This window comes from Mauremys mutica, chromosome 10, assembly GCF_020497125.1.
Source record: "Mauremys mutica isolate MM-2020 ecotype Southern chromosome 10, ASM2049712v1, whole genome shotgun sequence".
NCBI classification, from domain to species: domain Eukaryota; kingdom Metazoa; phylum Chordata; order Testudines; family Geoemydidae; genus Mauremys; species Mauremys mutica.
In genome coordinates, this window is record NC_059081.1 from 13,402,942 (window position 1) to 13,418,944 (window position 16,003).

Genomic DNA, 16,003 nt, shown 5'->3' on the forward strand with positions numbered 1-16,003 from the left:
AGGAAATTATTCTTTCATATAGGTTCATATTAGTGACTGACAACAGCAAACCCCACCACCCATCTACATTACAAACCCTCCATATTATTCCCTCCCACAATACCCGGGTCTGCCTTTAAGACCCTGATCCTACAACTACTGGGCAGGACTGTCAATTGGACTACTCCGTGTAATAAACATTATGGGTGAAATCCTGGCCCCACTGAAGTCAATGGCAAAACTCACATTGACTTAAATAAGGCTAGGATTTCACTGTACATCTATTAATATTTGAGCCATTAGATCTTTTTGTGTCTTGTAGAGCACCGAGCACACTTAACAAGTAATACATTAAATACATAAGAATACAATTAAATGCAGTTGCACATAGCATGGGATTTTCAAAAGCACCTAAGTGAGTTGGGAGCAATGGGACTTGTGCTCCAAAGTCAATGAAGCACTTTTGAAAATTCCACTCACATTGGCAAAGAGGCTGCTACTGATTTAACTCCCAGGTCTCATGATGCCTTAGTGTCACAGGCTTCCTATTATAACAAGAGTGTTTTGCATATTTTTTCAATTACTTTAAATAAATCTTCATGTTTTATGTTATGAAGCTAAAAGTTTCATTATTTTATACACTGTCTTGAGACTGACGGCCTTTATTATTAGCACTGGGCTGTGTCTCACACCAGGTGAGAATCTGAATGGAAGAAATTTAAAATAATTCAGCGTTGGATTATAAGAGCCAAAGTTTCAATATAATTGTGCCCAGGAGGACACATATCCTTGGCATGCACAAAACCCACACAATTGTATTTGGAAATCATAGCCCTGATCCTGCACGAGCTCTGTGCAGGCAGAGACCACCTGTGTGGAGCTGTTTGCAGGCTCAGGACCACAGTAACTAGGATTAAAATCAGTGGGATTTAAGCACCTAAACACCTTTGAGGATTTAGGCCTGAGGTGCTTAGTTACCTGACTGGCATGCATACACTCAGGTTTCTGCACATAAACTGGGTTAGTGTGCATTCAGATAGACTCCAGATACACCATCACCTGACTGGTACCTGCAAATAGACACGCTTGCAAATTCTCCATTGTTAAAACGGTGCCCCTAAACATCTCACTGAAACACACGCATGTGGCAAAAGTCCCTGCCTCCCCCAGAGGGAGAGACTCCCTTAAAGCGAGTCCCCAGGCTCAGAGAAGGGCAGGAGATGTGGGGCAGCGGGTCTGTTTGCACTGAGGTGCTGTGGGGGGGGCTTGTACTCTGCTGCACCAGAGTCCTGGCCACCCACCACAGGGCAGGCTGCCAGCCACTCACCTGCACTCAGCCCGCAGCCAACTTCTGCACCTACCTCACGTGCAGGCCACAGCCCAGAGCCTTGCCCACAGCCATGGGTGAGAGGGGGCGATGGGCAGGGAGGGGGAGCCTAGCAACCTGCCTGCCCTGGGCACAGCAGGGCCAGCAGCCGCAGCACCTCCCCAGCCCAGCTCCTCTCCCCTGGTTGCTAGGCTAACATCAACTCAGTTCCAAGACAAAGCCTGCAGCGGGCTGTACCACCTTCAGCTCTGGCACAGGGGGAGAAGTGGCAAAGTTTTGGAGGAAGAAATTAAAGAAAAACACCTGGATTTTTTTCCCACCCCTTCTAAGGGTTTTTTCCTAATGTTTACATGTTTAGCCTCCAAATCTCTTTTCAGTGGTTTGTGAAAGGGTTTGGGGGGAGTGAGCTCAGCTCTAGGCAGTACCACCACTTAGTTAGAAAGGCGTAGGCTGGGAATCTGTAGAGCAGAGAAGCTGGGTCCTATAGGCAAGGTCTGTGGTTTTCAACCTTTTTTAATTTGCAGACACCCCAAAACACTTTTGAAAGGAGGCGCGGCCGCCTTTGGAAATCTTAGACGTAGTCCGCGGACCCCAGAAGTGACCCTCAACCTTTCCGGACTCCGGTCCCCCTTTCAGGAGTCTGATTTGTCTTGTGTGACCCCCAAGTTGCACCTCACCTAAAAACTATTTGCTCACAAAATCAGACATAAAAATACAAAGTGTCACAACACACTATTACCGAGAAACGGCTGACTTTCTCATTTTTTGCCGTATCATTATAAAATAAATCAATTGGAATATATTGTACTTACATTTCAGTGTATAGTACATAGAGCAGTATAAACAAGTTGTTGTCTGTATGAAATTTTAGTTTGTACTGACTTCGCTGGTGCTTTTTATGTAGCCTGTTTTAAAACTAGGCAAATTTCTAGATGAGTTGATGTGCTCCCTGGAAGACTTCTGCGTACCCCAGGGGTCCGTGTACCCCTGGTTGGTTCCTTTTGCAGACCCCTCTTAGACATAGTCTGTGGACTCTCAGGGAGCTGTGGACCACAGATTGAAAACCACTGATCTAGAGGATGAAGTCTCAGTGGCTGCATCTTGGTGAGTGTGGGGAATACTTGTACTTCTCTCAGGTGTCACTGGAACAACAGCAAAGCAATGTATTTGCTCACCCCTGTCATTTTGAACTTGTCAGTTCCCTGTAAGGCATTTGAAATGAACTCCTTAGAGTTTGCAAGTGTCTTTATCTTTTTGGATTGCAAAAGGGTTTTAATTATGGGCTTGACCCTTCAGCTTTTACTCCTGTGAGTAATCCTTACTCCTCACTTATGCAAAAATCACTCAAGTGCATAGGGATTGCAAGACAGGGCTCTGTGTTTTTATTGTATTATAATGTACATTCTTGGGCAAAGAGATCTTCATAATTACAATTGTTAATTATTATTATTCCATATAATTGCTCACACTTTTAATAACATGACATGCAAAGGAAAACCAAACAGCTATGAACTGAATACATACAAAGATTATACCCTTTCCAATTAAATCCTGTTAGTCCACTCTGAGTACTTGCATGTGCTTCACTGCTGTAAAAGGTCACCTGACAGTTACTGCAGTTTGTCATAAAAGCAAAACCTTTTAGTTGCAGCCATGAATGCTTACATTTAGGGGATGGAATGATCTTTTACAAATTCCTATAAAGAAAACCAAATAGTGCTACCGATATTAATTTGGTAAAGGTTATAATATTAATGAAATCCAGTTTGGAGACTCTTGATTCTTGCAGATATAATTTCGTTGCATGAAAGTTTATTCTCTAATGGTAATAACTTCAGATAACAAAATCAATGAATACTGACAATTTTTTATGTTAACAACTAAAGAAAATTATAGGTGAAACCTTTTGTAACTTGACAAATTACATGTGTGATTTTGTGCTGCCTATTTATCTCCTTCTAGACACAAAGAAAGGGCCTAACCCTGCAAGCCCTTACTGAGGTTAGTAATGTCGTTGATTTTAATTAGGCTATTTTCAATGGGAGAAATTGATCTCTCTGCAGAGGTCAGCTCAGTACATCCATACTACTTATGTGCCACCTACACTCTGTTTCGAGGGCTTGAGTAGTGCATGGGCACTGTGCTTCTGCACAGGGATCAGTTTGACTCAGTGGAATGTCTTGTGCTAGTAAAAATTTCCAGGATTGGGCCCAAATGTTTTGCATTGTTTATACTATTTGACTATTTATTATTTGGGTAACGGAAGGACCCAAAGGACTCATCCAGGATCAGGGCCCCATTTTGCTAGATGCTGTATAACAGTTGCTGTCTACCCCTATTTGAACTTGAATCAGCTCAGATAAAGGAAATTTCACTTTTGTTGCTAGTTAGTTTCCAATCAATACCAATATCAGATTCTCCTACATTAGTAGGGTGCTGCAATATTTGGGTTGCAAATGCTACAGGGGATTTTTTTAAAACAGTTTTTATGGAAAGCGTAAATAAATAAATATTTTCCTTGATAAAACCTAGGAAAGGGCTTTTTTGTTTTTTGGTACATAACCTATATAACCTACATTTTGGGTCTTCATGGTCTTAGAATATCCCTATAAACCAGCGTTTCTCAACCGTGGCCCCTGGAGGAGCGGGGACTGTGATGCACTCAAAATTTGATTACAATGGAAAGCAAAGAAAATCTCTCTCCCCTATTCCTAGTCCACTCTTACTCTTCAAGGTCAAGTATTTTCTGTCAGCCTCTCAAAACACAAACACAAATGATCTAGGCTTATCATTGATACATTTTTTACTTCTGCTTTTATAAAAAATGGGTTGCAATTTTTTTTTACCACAAATAAGGAGTTGCTAACCTGAAAAGTTGAGAAACATGGCTTTAAACTTCTAAGTGACCTATCTATCCTGATAACCTACTCCTATGTTGCTGAAGATACTATCTTCAGGGGCCACAGCTGAGAAATGTTGGTTTATAGGGATATTCTAAGACCATGAAGACCCAAAATGTATCTTTAGATAGTATCTTTAAAAGGTACAGTTAGTAGAAGGGCTTCAAACCTCGCACTTGCTTTGAAGTCAGTGGAAGTTCCATGCACAAGGGATTTGCAGGTTGAACATCAGACTATATTAGTTTATTTTCTCCGTTTTTGTGATCTCTAAAACATCGTTGTTAATAAAGCATTTTTGTGGCAGTTCCACTTGTTTCTCATTTGGTATATATTTTTTCTGGCAGTGAACACACATCTGGAACAAATCATTTTACTGTCCATGGCATTGTTTGCACAATGTCTTGTAGACACCTTATTTGGAGGAAGTGATTGCTTCTAACCCCTTTTTTAAATTTCTTTATACTCCAGCAATACAGTAATTCTGTTCTATTAAATGTAATGCAACCATAGAGATGGAAGATAGCAGTGTAACCCTCAACTCAAAACACACGTGATCAAGAGGCATGAAACCATTTTTAAAAATTAGCTCATAAAATTCAGCTCTCAATATCTTCATTCCTACTGTTTAATAAAATATAATTGCAAGTAATTAAAAATGGAGTACACTCATCCGCCTTACATTTACATAGAAGCACTTTCTGCAGCATATTGGTGGAAAAATTCTGCGTGACATTTATCCTTCTTACTTTTATCTTGTCCCTACTGTAATAAATGCATGGTTCCTAGGACTTCATGGTTGTCACCATTCTCATGTAAACTGAAGACAATCTCCATTAGCTATTTTTTGTAAATGGCCTATGAGACATAACCTAGAAGTTCTAATTCTATCCAGTGGCGGGCAGTGATACACATACATACTGTAGTAACCAGCACATTACATTGTTCCGCATGAAACAGAAAAAAAATACATTGATAACAATTAGTTTAAAACTTTGCCCAAGATGTTTTTCTCTGAAAATATTTTTATGATTGAAATGCATGGGCACAAGTGTACAGGTAACAGCTATACACACAGTAATACAGTTATTTTTCTAAAGCTCACAGAAACATTTAGATACTGAGTTTTAATAAACAGATCAATTTGAAGCAGCATACTATTGGTAGAAGAAAAACGTGTGGGTTTGAGAGCTCTTCTGGTTGAAGGATCTGTCATAAATTGATATTACATGATAGTCAGGAGAGGCAGTCAAACCACTGTAATTAGTGTAGGTGACATTCCTTTTTTAATTAGAAGGCTATGAGGAAGAGAAAGGATGGTCTAAGTAGGGTCTAGGGCACTATCCTAGGACTTGGTCCACCTGGGTTCACATACCTGCTCTACTTCCTGTGTGACCTTGGACAAGTCACTTAGTCTCCCTGTGCCTCAGTTCCCTATCTGCAAAATGGGGATAATAGCACTTCCTTACCTCCCAGGGAAAGCTTATAAGGTGCTCAGATATTACATTGAAGGGGCCCATATAAGCACCTAAGACAGCCAGAATTTCTTCCAAACTTCAATTTTTAGACTTTATCCAATAGCAAAGTTTCTTCTCTCAGATGCCAATGACTTTGTCTCTGATCTAGACACAGAATCATCTGACTTTATCAGATATCTGATCACTTCAAATATCAGGGCAGTACAGTGTAGAGTTGGTGCCTGCTGCTTTTCCAGATTCCCCACTCCCATTCAGATACACAGCCTTTCAAACAGAGAGGATGTTCTGTTGATTACCTCTGGGGCACCTGGCATTGGCCACTGTTGGAATACAGGATAGTGGACTGGATGGACCTTTGGTCTGACCCAGTATAGCCATTCTTATGTACAGTGTTGTCTTCATTTACCTGGGAAAACACTTCAGGAAATTTTTAGAAGAAGATTAGGAAAAGAGAACACATCATAGCAAATAGGGTATTATAATGGTTTAGTCCCAGGCTCTCTCTCAAAGACATTATGCATATATAGCTCTATCTATCTCTTGATCTATCTATCTGCAAAGTCATATTTGGATATGTCTACACTGCAATGAAATACCAGTGGCTGGCCTGGGTCAGCTGACTCGGGCTTGCAAGCCTCAGGCTGCAGGGCTATAAAATTGCAAAGTAGACATTCAGGCTCGGGGTGGAGCCTGGGCTCCGAGACCCCACAAGGTGAGAGGGTCTTAGACCTCAGGCTTCAGGCCAAGCTCAAACATCTACACTGCAGTTTTATAGCCCTACAGCCCAAGCCCCATGAGTCTGACTCAGCTGACCCACGGCTGTACTGCAGATCTTTTATTGCAGTGTAGATGTACCTTTAGGTTCAAACCATAACCAGGTTCCATCTGCATCTCCCTCCCTATCTCTACAAGAACCCTGGATCTGAACTAAATGTGCATTTGGAAAAGTGCTGTGTAAGTTATTCTGGGGATGATGACACTCAATGAAAAAGTTAGGCTGAATGAGAGGATCAACAACCAGAATGATAAAATTTGCTGACAGGGCCAAGTTAAAGAAAGTCCTAATGGATTAAAACAAAGAAGTCCATTTAAAAATTGAGTGTAAAACTATCTATGGAGGTATTTATGCTGTGTGCATCACTCTAGTATCTGATTACCTTACACAAACTATTGGCCTGAGTCTACAGACCCTTTCACCATGTAAGCAACCACACAGACTTCAGTGGTATTTTAAGTATAAGTAAGGGTTTGACAGATCAAGGTTTATATTAGTGACTCTAGCTTGTGATTCTTTAAATCCATATTCCAAACATCGGGTTAAAAAGATGTATTGCATGGGTGTCAAATCATAATGGGGCAAATTAATCCAGAATTTAAATCTGATGAGGATTACAAATCACTGGAAGGAGGAGAATCAGAGAAATTTTAACAGAAGTATTGAAAAAACTGAAAGGTGTTATTAGCAAGCACTTACAATTGAAGTTAGTTGGAACTTGATGTGTAAAGAGTCTAAAAATCTGACTAATACAGTTCAAAGTGCGCACTTTGTTTAGTTTTCTCATAGAGCCATAATGCAAAGTTCATTTAACACCGTACTATATCTGGAGCATCACAGATTGAAACTAATGCAGCTTTTTTATTTCACGGACTACACTAGTATTGGGCCACATTCTCAGCTCCTATGTTGATCTGGATCTTTGCTGTGTCCTATTTGACTGTTCAGTCCCATATGGCCTTCTCTTTTAAATGTATCTGGGGGCCCTGGTGCCATGGGAAAGGATGGGTTGGGCAGAGTGCTTCAAGATACTTCTTGCCACAGCTGGGTATCCTGTATTTCATTGCACTGGCAGATTTCTGCTTTTCTTTGAGGCTGCCATTAGTGTTTGCACACGTGTGGTTTGTTGGATGTGTGATTGCTCAGTTGAATTTACTCACAACTTCAAATAAACTCGGCAGCTGGAGATTTCTGACCACTTGGGATTGGCAATCCTGGACTTGTAACCCACAACCCATGGAAGAGCTTGTCCCCTTTAAAATGGTTGACTGGCAGCACTCCCCACTAAAATGAAAAGTGTTCTGCTGCCAGTGAACAGGATGCTGCGAGCACTGGAATCGCTGCAAGGAGCACGAGAAGGGTGGACAAACCTACATTTCACCAAAAGGTACAGCAGGTGTATGAAAGTGATGGCGACCTGAAATCTGTAGTGCAGTAAAAAAAAATAGAACTGTTCCCTTGGAGGTTTTACGAGCTCCAGTGGATGAGGGTGGAGTCCAGGGAATATTTAGATTCCTTCCCTTAGGGGGTATGAATAGCAGATCATATTCCACTCTCACCCCTGAAGCTTGCCCCTGCCTTTAGATCTCCTTTAATGTGCATTGCTGCCTGCAGCCCCACCTGCTTGGTAAGTGACAGTTCCTCTATAGAAACTCTTTCACTCTACTGATTTCTCCTTGCGCTTGTCCCATCTGCACGCTCTCTGGAAACACATGTTCACAGCAGAGAAGGCTCACGCAGCCTGAATCACATTCTGCCAGCCCTGTTTCCCAGCAGGGCACTTATTCCTGGGCTGTGTGCATCTCCAAGCCCCATGGTAATTACTGTTTCCCCTTTACAGATTAGCTCTGCCATTGTGAAACTTGCATCTCACACAGGAGCCCTGCTTGTTCCCTTATCAATTGGAACATGAGGAATGATCATTCCTCACCGACGTGCAGCGATAACAGTGAATAATAGCACAGAAGGGAAGAGGACGGTATTAGGAACATGCTCAACGGAGGTGCTTGTTATTCTTGGGACAAGATCCTGCTGCAAAGCAGGAGGCGAGTTTGGGGGTGCTGCTGTCATTGCTGATTCTATCTAGGGTTCAGCAGCAGGAGTGGAGCATTGGCTTGGGATGATAAAAGCTAATTCCAGCCAGGAGAGCAGAAGGAAGATGAGCTATGTGAAAGAAACTGAAGGGACCAAGAAAGCAACAGTGGAGAGCACCCAAATAGCCTGATGATCTCTCCTGCATAGGGATGAAGGAAACAGACAGCAACTGACCATGTGGAGCATCCTGGTGATTCTTTTCTGGTTTTCAACTCTAATTGTAAGTATTTGCAGTTGTTTATTTTATAGGTCCTGGAATCACACGTGGCATAAATAAATACACACGTTCCATGGGGCAGCATAGTCTAATCGAGAGAACACCAGACTGGGCGACAGGAGTCCTGGTTCTACTGCTGGCTCTGCTGCTTGACTCACTGTGTGACCCTGGCAAGACATGGCGATGTTCTGTGCCTCAGTTTCCTCATCTTCCACTGGGGAGGATAATGCTTACCCACTTTTGTAAAGAACCTGAAGCTCTGTGGGTGAACGAGTGATTATCTACAAGGCAATTTTATATAAAGGGCCAGTGCACTTCACTGGAGCTATACTGATCTGCATCAGCTGAGAATCAGGGCCATAAGCTTAAAGGGAAACCAGTTAAAATGTACATTTAAAAAAATATATTCAGCATTACTAACCTCTTGCTTGTTTCAGACTGGAAGAATGTAATATTCTGACATGCTTTACAACATATATTTTGGTTTGCTAGCATAAGATTCCTAAAATTATTGGGTTTTTACCCCATTATTCACCCTCCAGTACACCTGTGTCGCACCATCAACTAGTTACAAAGGATAGCTGAACCTAGGGCAAAATCATGGCAAACTGGTCAGCTTACACCATTTTTTTCTTATGAGTATAAAATCAATACCTGAATACATCCAGGGTAAGCGAATATGAGCTGGTGCAGATGAGTATAATTTTATTCCATTTGGTGAAGATGAGCTGTGTACAACTTTATTGCAGTCAATGCAACAGATTATTTACACCAGCCAGGAATTTGGCCCATGGTTGCTGGAGAATGAGTTAAATCAGTGGTTCTCAATCAGGGATACATCTTCCAGGGGGTACATCAACTCATCTAGATATGTGCCTAGTTTTACAACAGGCTACAGGAACAGCATTAGCGAAGTCAGTGCAAACTAAACTGTCATACAGACAATGACTTGTTTATACTGCTCTATATACTATACACTGAAATGGAAGTACAATATATTCCAGTTGATTTATTTTATAACTATATGGTAAATGAGAACGTCAGCAATTTTTCACCAATAGAGTGCTGTGACACGTTGATATTTTTATGTTCGATTTTGTAAGCAAGTAGATTTTAAGTGAGATGCAACTGGGGGTACGCAAGACAAATCAGACTCCTGAAAGGGCTTCCGTTGTCTGGAGAAGTTGAGAGCCACCGTATTAAGCTGGATCTAGGCATTCTGTTTCCATGATGAATATAGGTTGCTGACTTTTTGCTTTTCAATCAGCTTCCACAATTAAAAAAAGTGAACATCCTTTTCATGTAGTGCCAGCTTCTTCTTCTTTTTGTTTTCAGGTTCTTAGGCTCTAGCCTGGGGGTACTCTAGATTTTTGTTTTATTGAGGACTCCAAAAGCACCCACTTTCTTCTGTGATTCCAGCCACCCACTTCTACCTACCACCTATATCTTTTGTGCCTCATGTCCAAGAATCCTTTGTTCTCTTTCAATCCCGCTCAAACACAAAAACCAACCCCCCGACTATCATACAACATAATAACATACTGATTTGTTTTACATTCAATGTGCTATATATGGCCATGGCTGCTATTACATTCAATATGTATAGATCTGACAGTTTCATAAGTTTAAAAAGGTCTGGAAAAGGATTCTTGATTGTTATTGAAAATGTCCATACACCTAATTATTATAGCTGTTTATATTGGGAACATTCTCTATATAACTAGAACTAACTTTTTTTTTTGTAAATTAAAACCTAGAACCTGTATGAAATTTTGGGAACCCCTGCCCCGTCAAAGAGGAACAACTTAGGCTCAGGGAGGGGGGAGTTATTTAAGTCAAGGCAATCAGGAAAGTAACTGAGAAACTCTGGAATTAAATGTTGATTTTCCTTAGTAAACACTAGCTTGTGTGCTGCATGCTGCACTAACATGAAAAGAGGCAATGTACAAGGAAATGAAAACTGGATGGGCTCAAAGTCAATGGGGTATAAGGAATGCAGCATCGGGCTGTTTCCTTTGAATTTGTGTATTGTAGACACTAGAGAGATTAATTGTATAGTTCTCTGGTCACTGCATTAATGGGTGCTCAGGACATTGCAGGAGGTTTTCAGCACATCACAGAACTGGCCCCACTATGTGCCCAGATCCTTCATTCCTTGCATACTCCAGGTTCCACTGACATCAAAGAACGAAGGATCAGGCCAAACAGAACCTCTTCTTAGTTGGAAACAAAGTCTGTAACTCAGAAATTGAATTCTTCCTTAACTATCTGCTGAATGTGAAATCCAGCTACCAATACTGAAGCCAATGACACAACTCATGGGAGTAAGATGAGCATGATTTGGTCCCCCAAACCCGTCGTTTTAAGAAATTAAATGTTATACGTACAACGTTTGCTGATGAGGGAATAGTTACTCTGGCAAACCAGATACCTAATAAGTTGCCGAACAAACACATATGTTAAAAGCAGACCAAAACATTCTAGGGATTGAAAAATGTAAATTCAGAGAAAGATTTTTTTTTTAAATTTCTAAAATAACTTTTCGGGGACCTAAAGGAAATGATACCCAGAGATGATGTATGGTGTTTTAAGAAAAAAATGATACTGTTTTGGAAAATATCATTAACCTAGTCATTAATATTTATTTTTTGTATCTGCTGACCAGCGCCTAGAATAGTTAATATCCACTGTAGAGGATTCTAGGCCATTTTCACTATTTGCTTTAACAGTTCTTGAAAGTGATTTTCCTATTTTTAATTAATGTTTTGCATTGAATTGAAACACTATTGCACAAATATATCTTAACAGGACTGCTGGGGTTGTATTGCTAAGTCCTGAAAATGTACTAAACTTCTTTAATAATGTAATTGACTTGGATATAAAAATACTTTTATTAAAAAAGGCACCTAACAAAATTCAGAAATGACTGAATGCAATCTAAAACTAACAACAGAAAATAGTGACTATGATTTGATTTCTTTACACATTTAAATCCAACAAGGCATCCCTCTTTTTGGAAGGCTTTTGTTATAGATCTAATGATTTATAAACTCCAATTTCATGAATAGTTATTTGTCTCTTATGTGACTATTCTCTGCCTCTGTGATTCCAAAAAGTTCTTTTTCTCATACATGAATGAATGACCTTTCATTGTACAAGTAGAACCTCTCTAATCCAGCACTCCCTGATCTGGCAACATCCGTGGTCCGGCATAGGCACCAACTCTGTGGGTGCTCCGGGGCTAGAGCACGGGGAAAAATTAGTGGGTGCGGAGCATCCACTGGCACCAAGCTCCCCCCTCTGCCCCTCTTCCCCCTGTGCCTCTCACGCACTGGCAGCCCTGGGCTTACCAACTCTTCCTCCTCCCTCCCAGTGCTTCCAGAGTGCTGCGAACAGCTGATTCGCAGTGTTCACGCTCTGGGAGGGTGGGGGAGGACCTGGGGCCAGTGGCTGGGACTCCAGGCAAGGGGCTGGTAGCTGGAACCAGAGGCCATAATTGGAGCCCCTGGGCAGGTGGCCGGGGTCAGGATCCCGGGTGGCAGCACTCTCTGCATCCCTACTTTCTGCACCTATGGAGACCTGCTGGCACTCTGCATTGACCTCCTGTGGTTCAGCAAATTCTCTGGTTCGGCACCAATCGGGTCCCAAGGTTTCCGGACTAGAGAGGTTCAGTCTGTATTATGATGCACAATGGAAGGGGAAAAGAAGGAAATACTGAATAGAATAGACTAATTGGATGAGAGATGATCCACTTTTAAAAAGAGCAAACTCTATTCAGGAAGAAAATATCAAGGAAATATTCTTGAGTGAAATCTTGGTTCCATTGAAGTCAATGGGAGTTTAACTATTGACTTGAATGGGGCCAGGATTTCACTCCTGTTCTTTAGAACAGACTCAGCACTAGAAATCATTATGGAACCTATTGTACAAGGTACTTATCCTCTCCTTCAAGGTTCTCAATGCTGACTGACATTTCAGTCAAAGCTGAAAGTGCTCAGAAACTTACATAAGTCGTAAAGAGCCACTGCCATGAATTTTACACAAATCTCTCAGTGGCACTTATGCACTCACGTCTCCACCTGCAGCCTCACTGATTTGCAGCAAGATTTCTGAATGAATGAGCACAGTGTTGACTTTCATGGGATTGTATGTGTACAAGCGATAGAATTTGGCCTAGTTTTGCAAGTGAAAGGCTGGCCTAGAGAATGCCCAGCAATTCTGTGGTCTAGTGTTCTGTAGGGCCACACTCAGCACTCAGTTAGACCAGCACAATCCAAGACCCCGCTGATGTTTTTGCAGTGTAACAGAACACAATCGGGCTCCTCATACAGTATTTAGAGTGTAATGGGCCCAAACTTGAACTCATTGATGTCAGGACGCGGGAGCAGGCCCACTGTAAATCATTAAGTGCTTGGATACTATTAAATAAAAGGTTTATTTGTATATGCTGTGTTTCAAGGAAATAACGAGGAGTCTGCTGGCACCTTAAAGACTACTTATTTGGGCATAAGAAGTGGGTTTTTTACCCACAAAAGCTTCTGCCCAAATAAATCTGTTAGTCTTTAAGGTGCCACCAGACTCCTCATTGTTTTTGTGGATACAGATGAACATGGCTACCCCTCTGATACGTTCAAGGAAATGTCACTCACAATCAGATGATGGGGCTGAATAGACAATGTTAATGTAAGGAGAGTTTTGTGGGTGGCAAATGTTTCAAGAGAAAAAGTCTAATATCTCAACTTCTTTTCAAAATGTGCAGATCAAAGCTACCCCACCAGTATGTGACTTGCTGTTTGTCCTGAGGAAGGAAGAAGAACTCTGTGCTGAGATGCTGTCCCAGGAAGGACAGAACAGAACATCTGAAAATGACCAGTTCATGAGTTCAGGTAAATGGTGGATCTCTGGGGAAAATTCTAACCTCAGATCATCACTGTGGATGTGCGATCTAACACTGTTCCTCTCTATAGGCTTAAACTCTCATAGAAAATCTATGGGAGCGCTGACCCATAGGGAGAACAGCATATCAGTCAAGATCTGTCATGTGGCTCTCAGAGCAGATTTTTGCCTTTAGCGTGAGTACGACCAGTGAGGTGGCAAAATTTGCAGATGATACAAAGCTACTCAAGATAGTTAAGTCCAAAGCACTTTCCTTGCCCCACCTTGTTGGGTGTTTAGTTCCTCCCACCCTCATTTTATTATTATGTCCCTTGGTCCAGGGAAGGCAGCTTGAACTCTCAGCAGGTTCGGATGAGCGAAAACTAAGGGAAGCTCAAGGATGAAGTACAGTGCTTCAGAGATCTGCTTGGTAGATATGAACAGCTGCCTACAAAACATCATGGCCCCAGCCCTGCTACCCACGGTGGTTTGTCCAAGTGGTATCCTACTAACAAGGAGACAGGTCTTAAGAGAAACCTTTCGTTAGGAAGGCAACTGTGTACAGAAATGTGTACAGGGTGTACAGTTACTGTGTACAGGGTAACAAACCCACTACTACTCGCCCGCCCCATTTCCTGGAAACCCAATAGATACTACTCTCCAGCCCCAGCCTGTGACCAAGCCTGCCCTCAGCTACTTTGTTGCTTCTATTACCCAGCATGCAGTTCCTCACAGGAAAACTAAATGGATGCAAAAAGGGTGTACAAGAAGAGTGGCATCTCTATGCTTCCCGGAGGACTTACTCTATGGCACAATCTAATTTTTCTGAGCTCTCATGCTGTGTCTCATGGAAGCACAATAGGTTTCCTTTCCCCCAAGACATTCCCTGTAGTTGAATATTAGGTCACTTGTTTCATATTTGGCTGGTCATATTTGCCAGCGATTGAAGAGGACGGTGGTTAGGAGCAGGAGCCTTTTCACAGTCCATCCTCTCATCTGCTTTGATCCATCGGAGGATCTCAAAGCACCATACATACACATTCATGAGTTAAGCCACACAACCCCCTGTCAGGTCGGTAAGTGCTATTATTATAATTTTATTGGTAAGGAAACAGCCCCAAAGACGTTTAGACACCTAAATGTTCAGAAGCACCGCTAATGTGGAGTGCCTCCATTTTTGATGCCCCAATGAATGAGATGCTCAGGGCCTGATTTCTAGAGGTGTTCAGAACCTGCCTCTTGTTTGTCCCAAGAGGGTAGAAGTCTTGTATTTGGGGCCCAAAGCTTATGAGGATATTTTGCAAGATTTGGTTCCATTAAATCCAGAACCTAATATTGATTTAGTCTCCAACTTGAATCCCAAAATCTAGTCTAAACCTACCCTGGATCCAGATCTGAAAACTGCCTCTTTGGCCTGTTTCCATTTTTTACTTGAAATCATCACATGGGATTTGCTACTGGAAAAACAACTGTGAAGAAACCAGTTAAAAACAAAGGGCCACATTCAATCCTTGGTGTAACTTTGCAAATGGAAGTCAGAATAGAGCATTTCCCATAAATCAATAGACTCTGTGATAGGAATGATCAGTCACCTTTTTAGAGTGGCAGAGAAAACCCAGGCAAGTGAGTGTGGGTGGCTGTGTGCCTTTTCCTGGGTAATGACTTCAGAACAGTGGTTGAACTAAAGAGCAGTATTTTCTGCCTCCTGTTCGTGTTTTAATGATGGTTTGTTATTACTTTGGTGTCTTATGTAAATAGAGCTGTGGCCTTTTGCTTCTAATATCAGTGAGGATAATTTAAATTACATCCAGCAAAGGCTGAAGTTGTGGGAACCTGCCAGCACTAATGGCTTCATGCTTTTGTTATCTGCATGATTTTATGCTTGACACCTGTGCGGAGAAATACATGTGCAGTGATCCTCAGGCTGGTGCAGTGTGGAACCAACCCTGGACAACCTGTGGTGGACATAATAGGAGTAAGCACGCAGGAAAGAGGAAGGCAGCTATGCAGGGTGTGGCTCCCCCATCCTCTCCCCCTGCTCTTGTATACCTACCCCAAACCACTCTGTAAAAGCTCTACCTGGTGAATGAGGGAGTAGCTGGGCATGGAGTGGGGGTTTGGGAGAGAAAGAGCTTCTGTCGGGGGCACGCTCTCCTTCTGATGACTAACATCCATTAAAAAAGCCCAAACAAACAGGATTAGTTAACTGTGCTCTGCACATTGCTTCTTTCTGTGATGTTAGGGCTGTGCCAGAAGCAGGCACAAAACATCTACGCGAAAGGTTGTGCTCTGTAGATTACTGTGTGAATAAAAGGTGCCCTTTGGATTTCCCCACCACTGTTTCAGGGAGGAGAGTTACAC

General features: G+C 41.9%; 2 protein-coding genes across 4 annotated transcripts in view; one reads left to right on the forward strand and one right to left on the reverse strand.

Annotated features, from left to right (window-relative positions):
* The window catches only part of CFAP221 (cilia and flagella associated protein 221), a 56,956-nt gene extending 55,466 nt beyond the window's left edge, over window positions 1-1,490 (reverse strand). For 2 of the 3 annotated variants that reach the window (XM_045031704.1, XR_006582501.1), the window contains exon 1: window positions 1,341-1,490. The gene's annotated coding sequence lies outside the window, so the exon portion shown is untranslated. Of the gene's footprint in view, window positions 1-1,306 lie in introns of all 3 variants that reach the window. The other variant, XM_045031705.1, reaches the window with a different exon arrangement.
* Window positions 1,491-8,725: 7,235 nt separating this feature from the next.
* Window positions 8,726-16,003, forward strand: part of SCTR (secretin receptor) — a 28,708-nt gene continuing 21,430 nt past the window's right edge. The window contains exons 1-2 of the mRNA XM_045032729.1: window positions 8,726-8,770; window positions 13,527-13,653. Coding sequence (XP_044888664.1) covers window positions 8,726-8,770; window positions 13,527-13,653 — 172 coding nt within the window. The remainder of the gene's footprint in view (window positions 8,771-13,526; window positions 13,654-16,003) is intronic.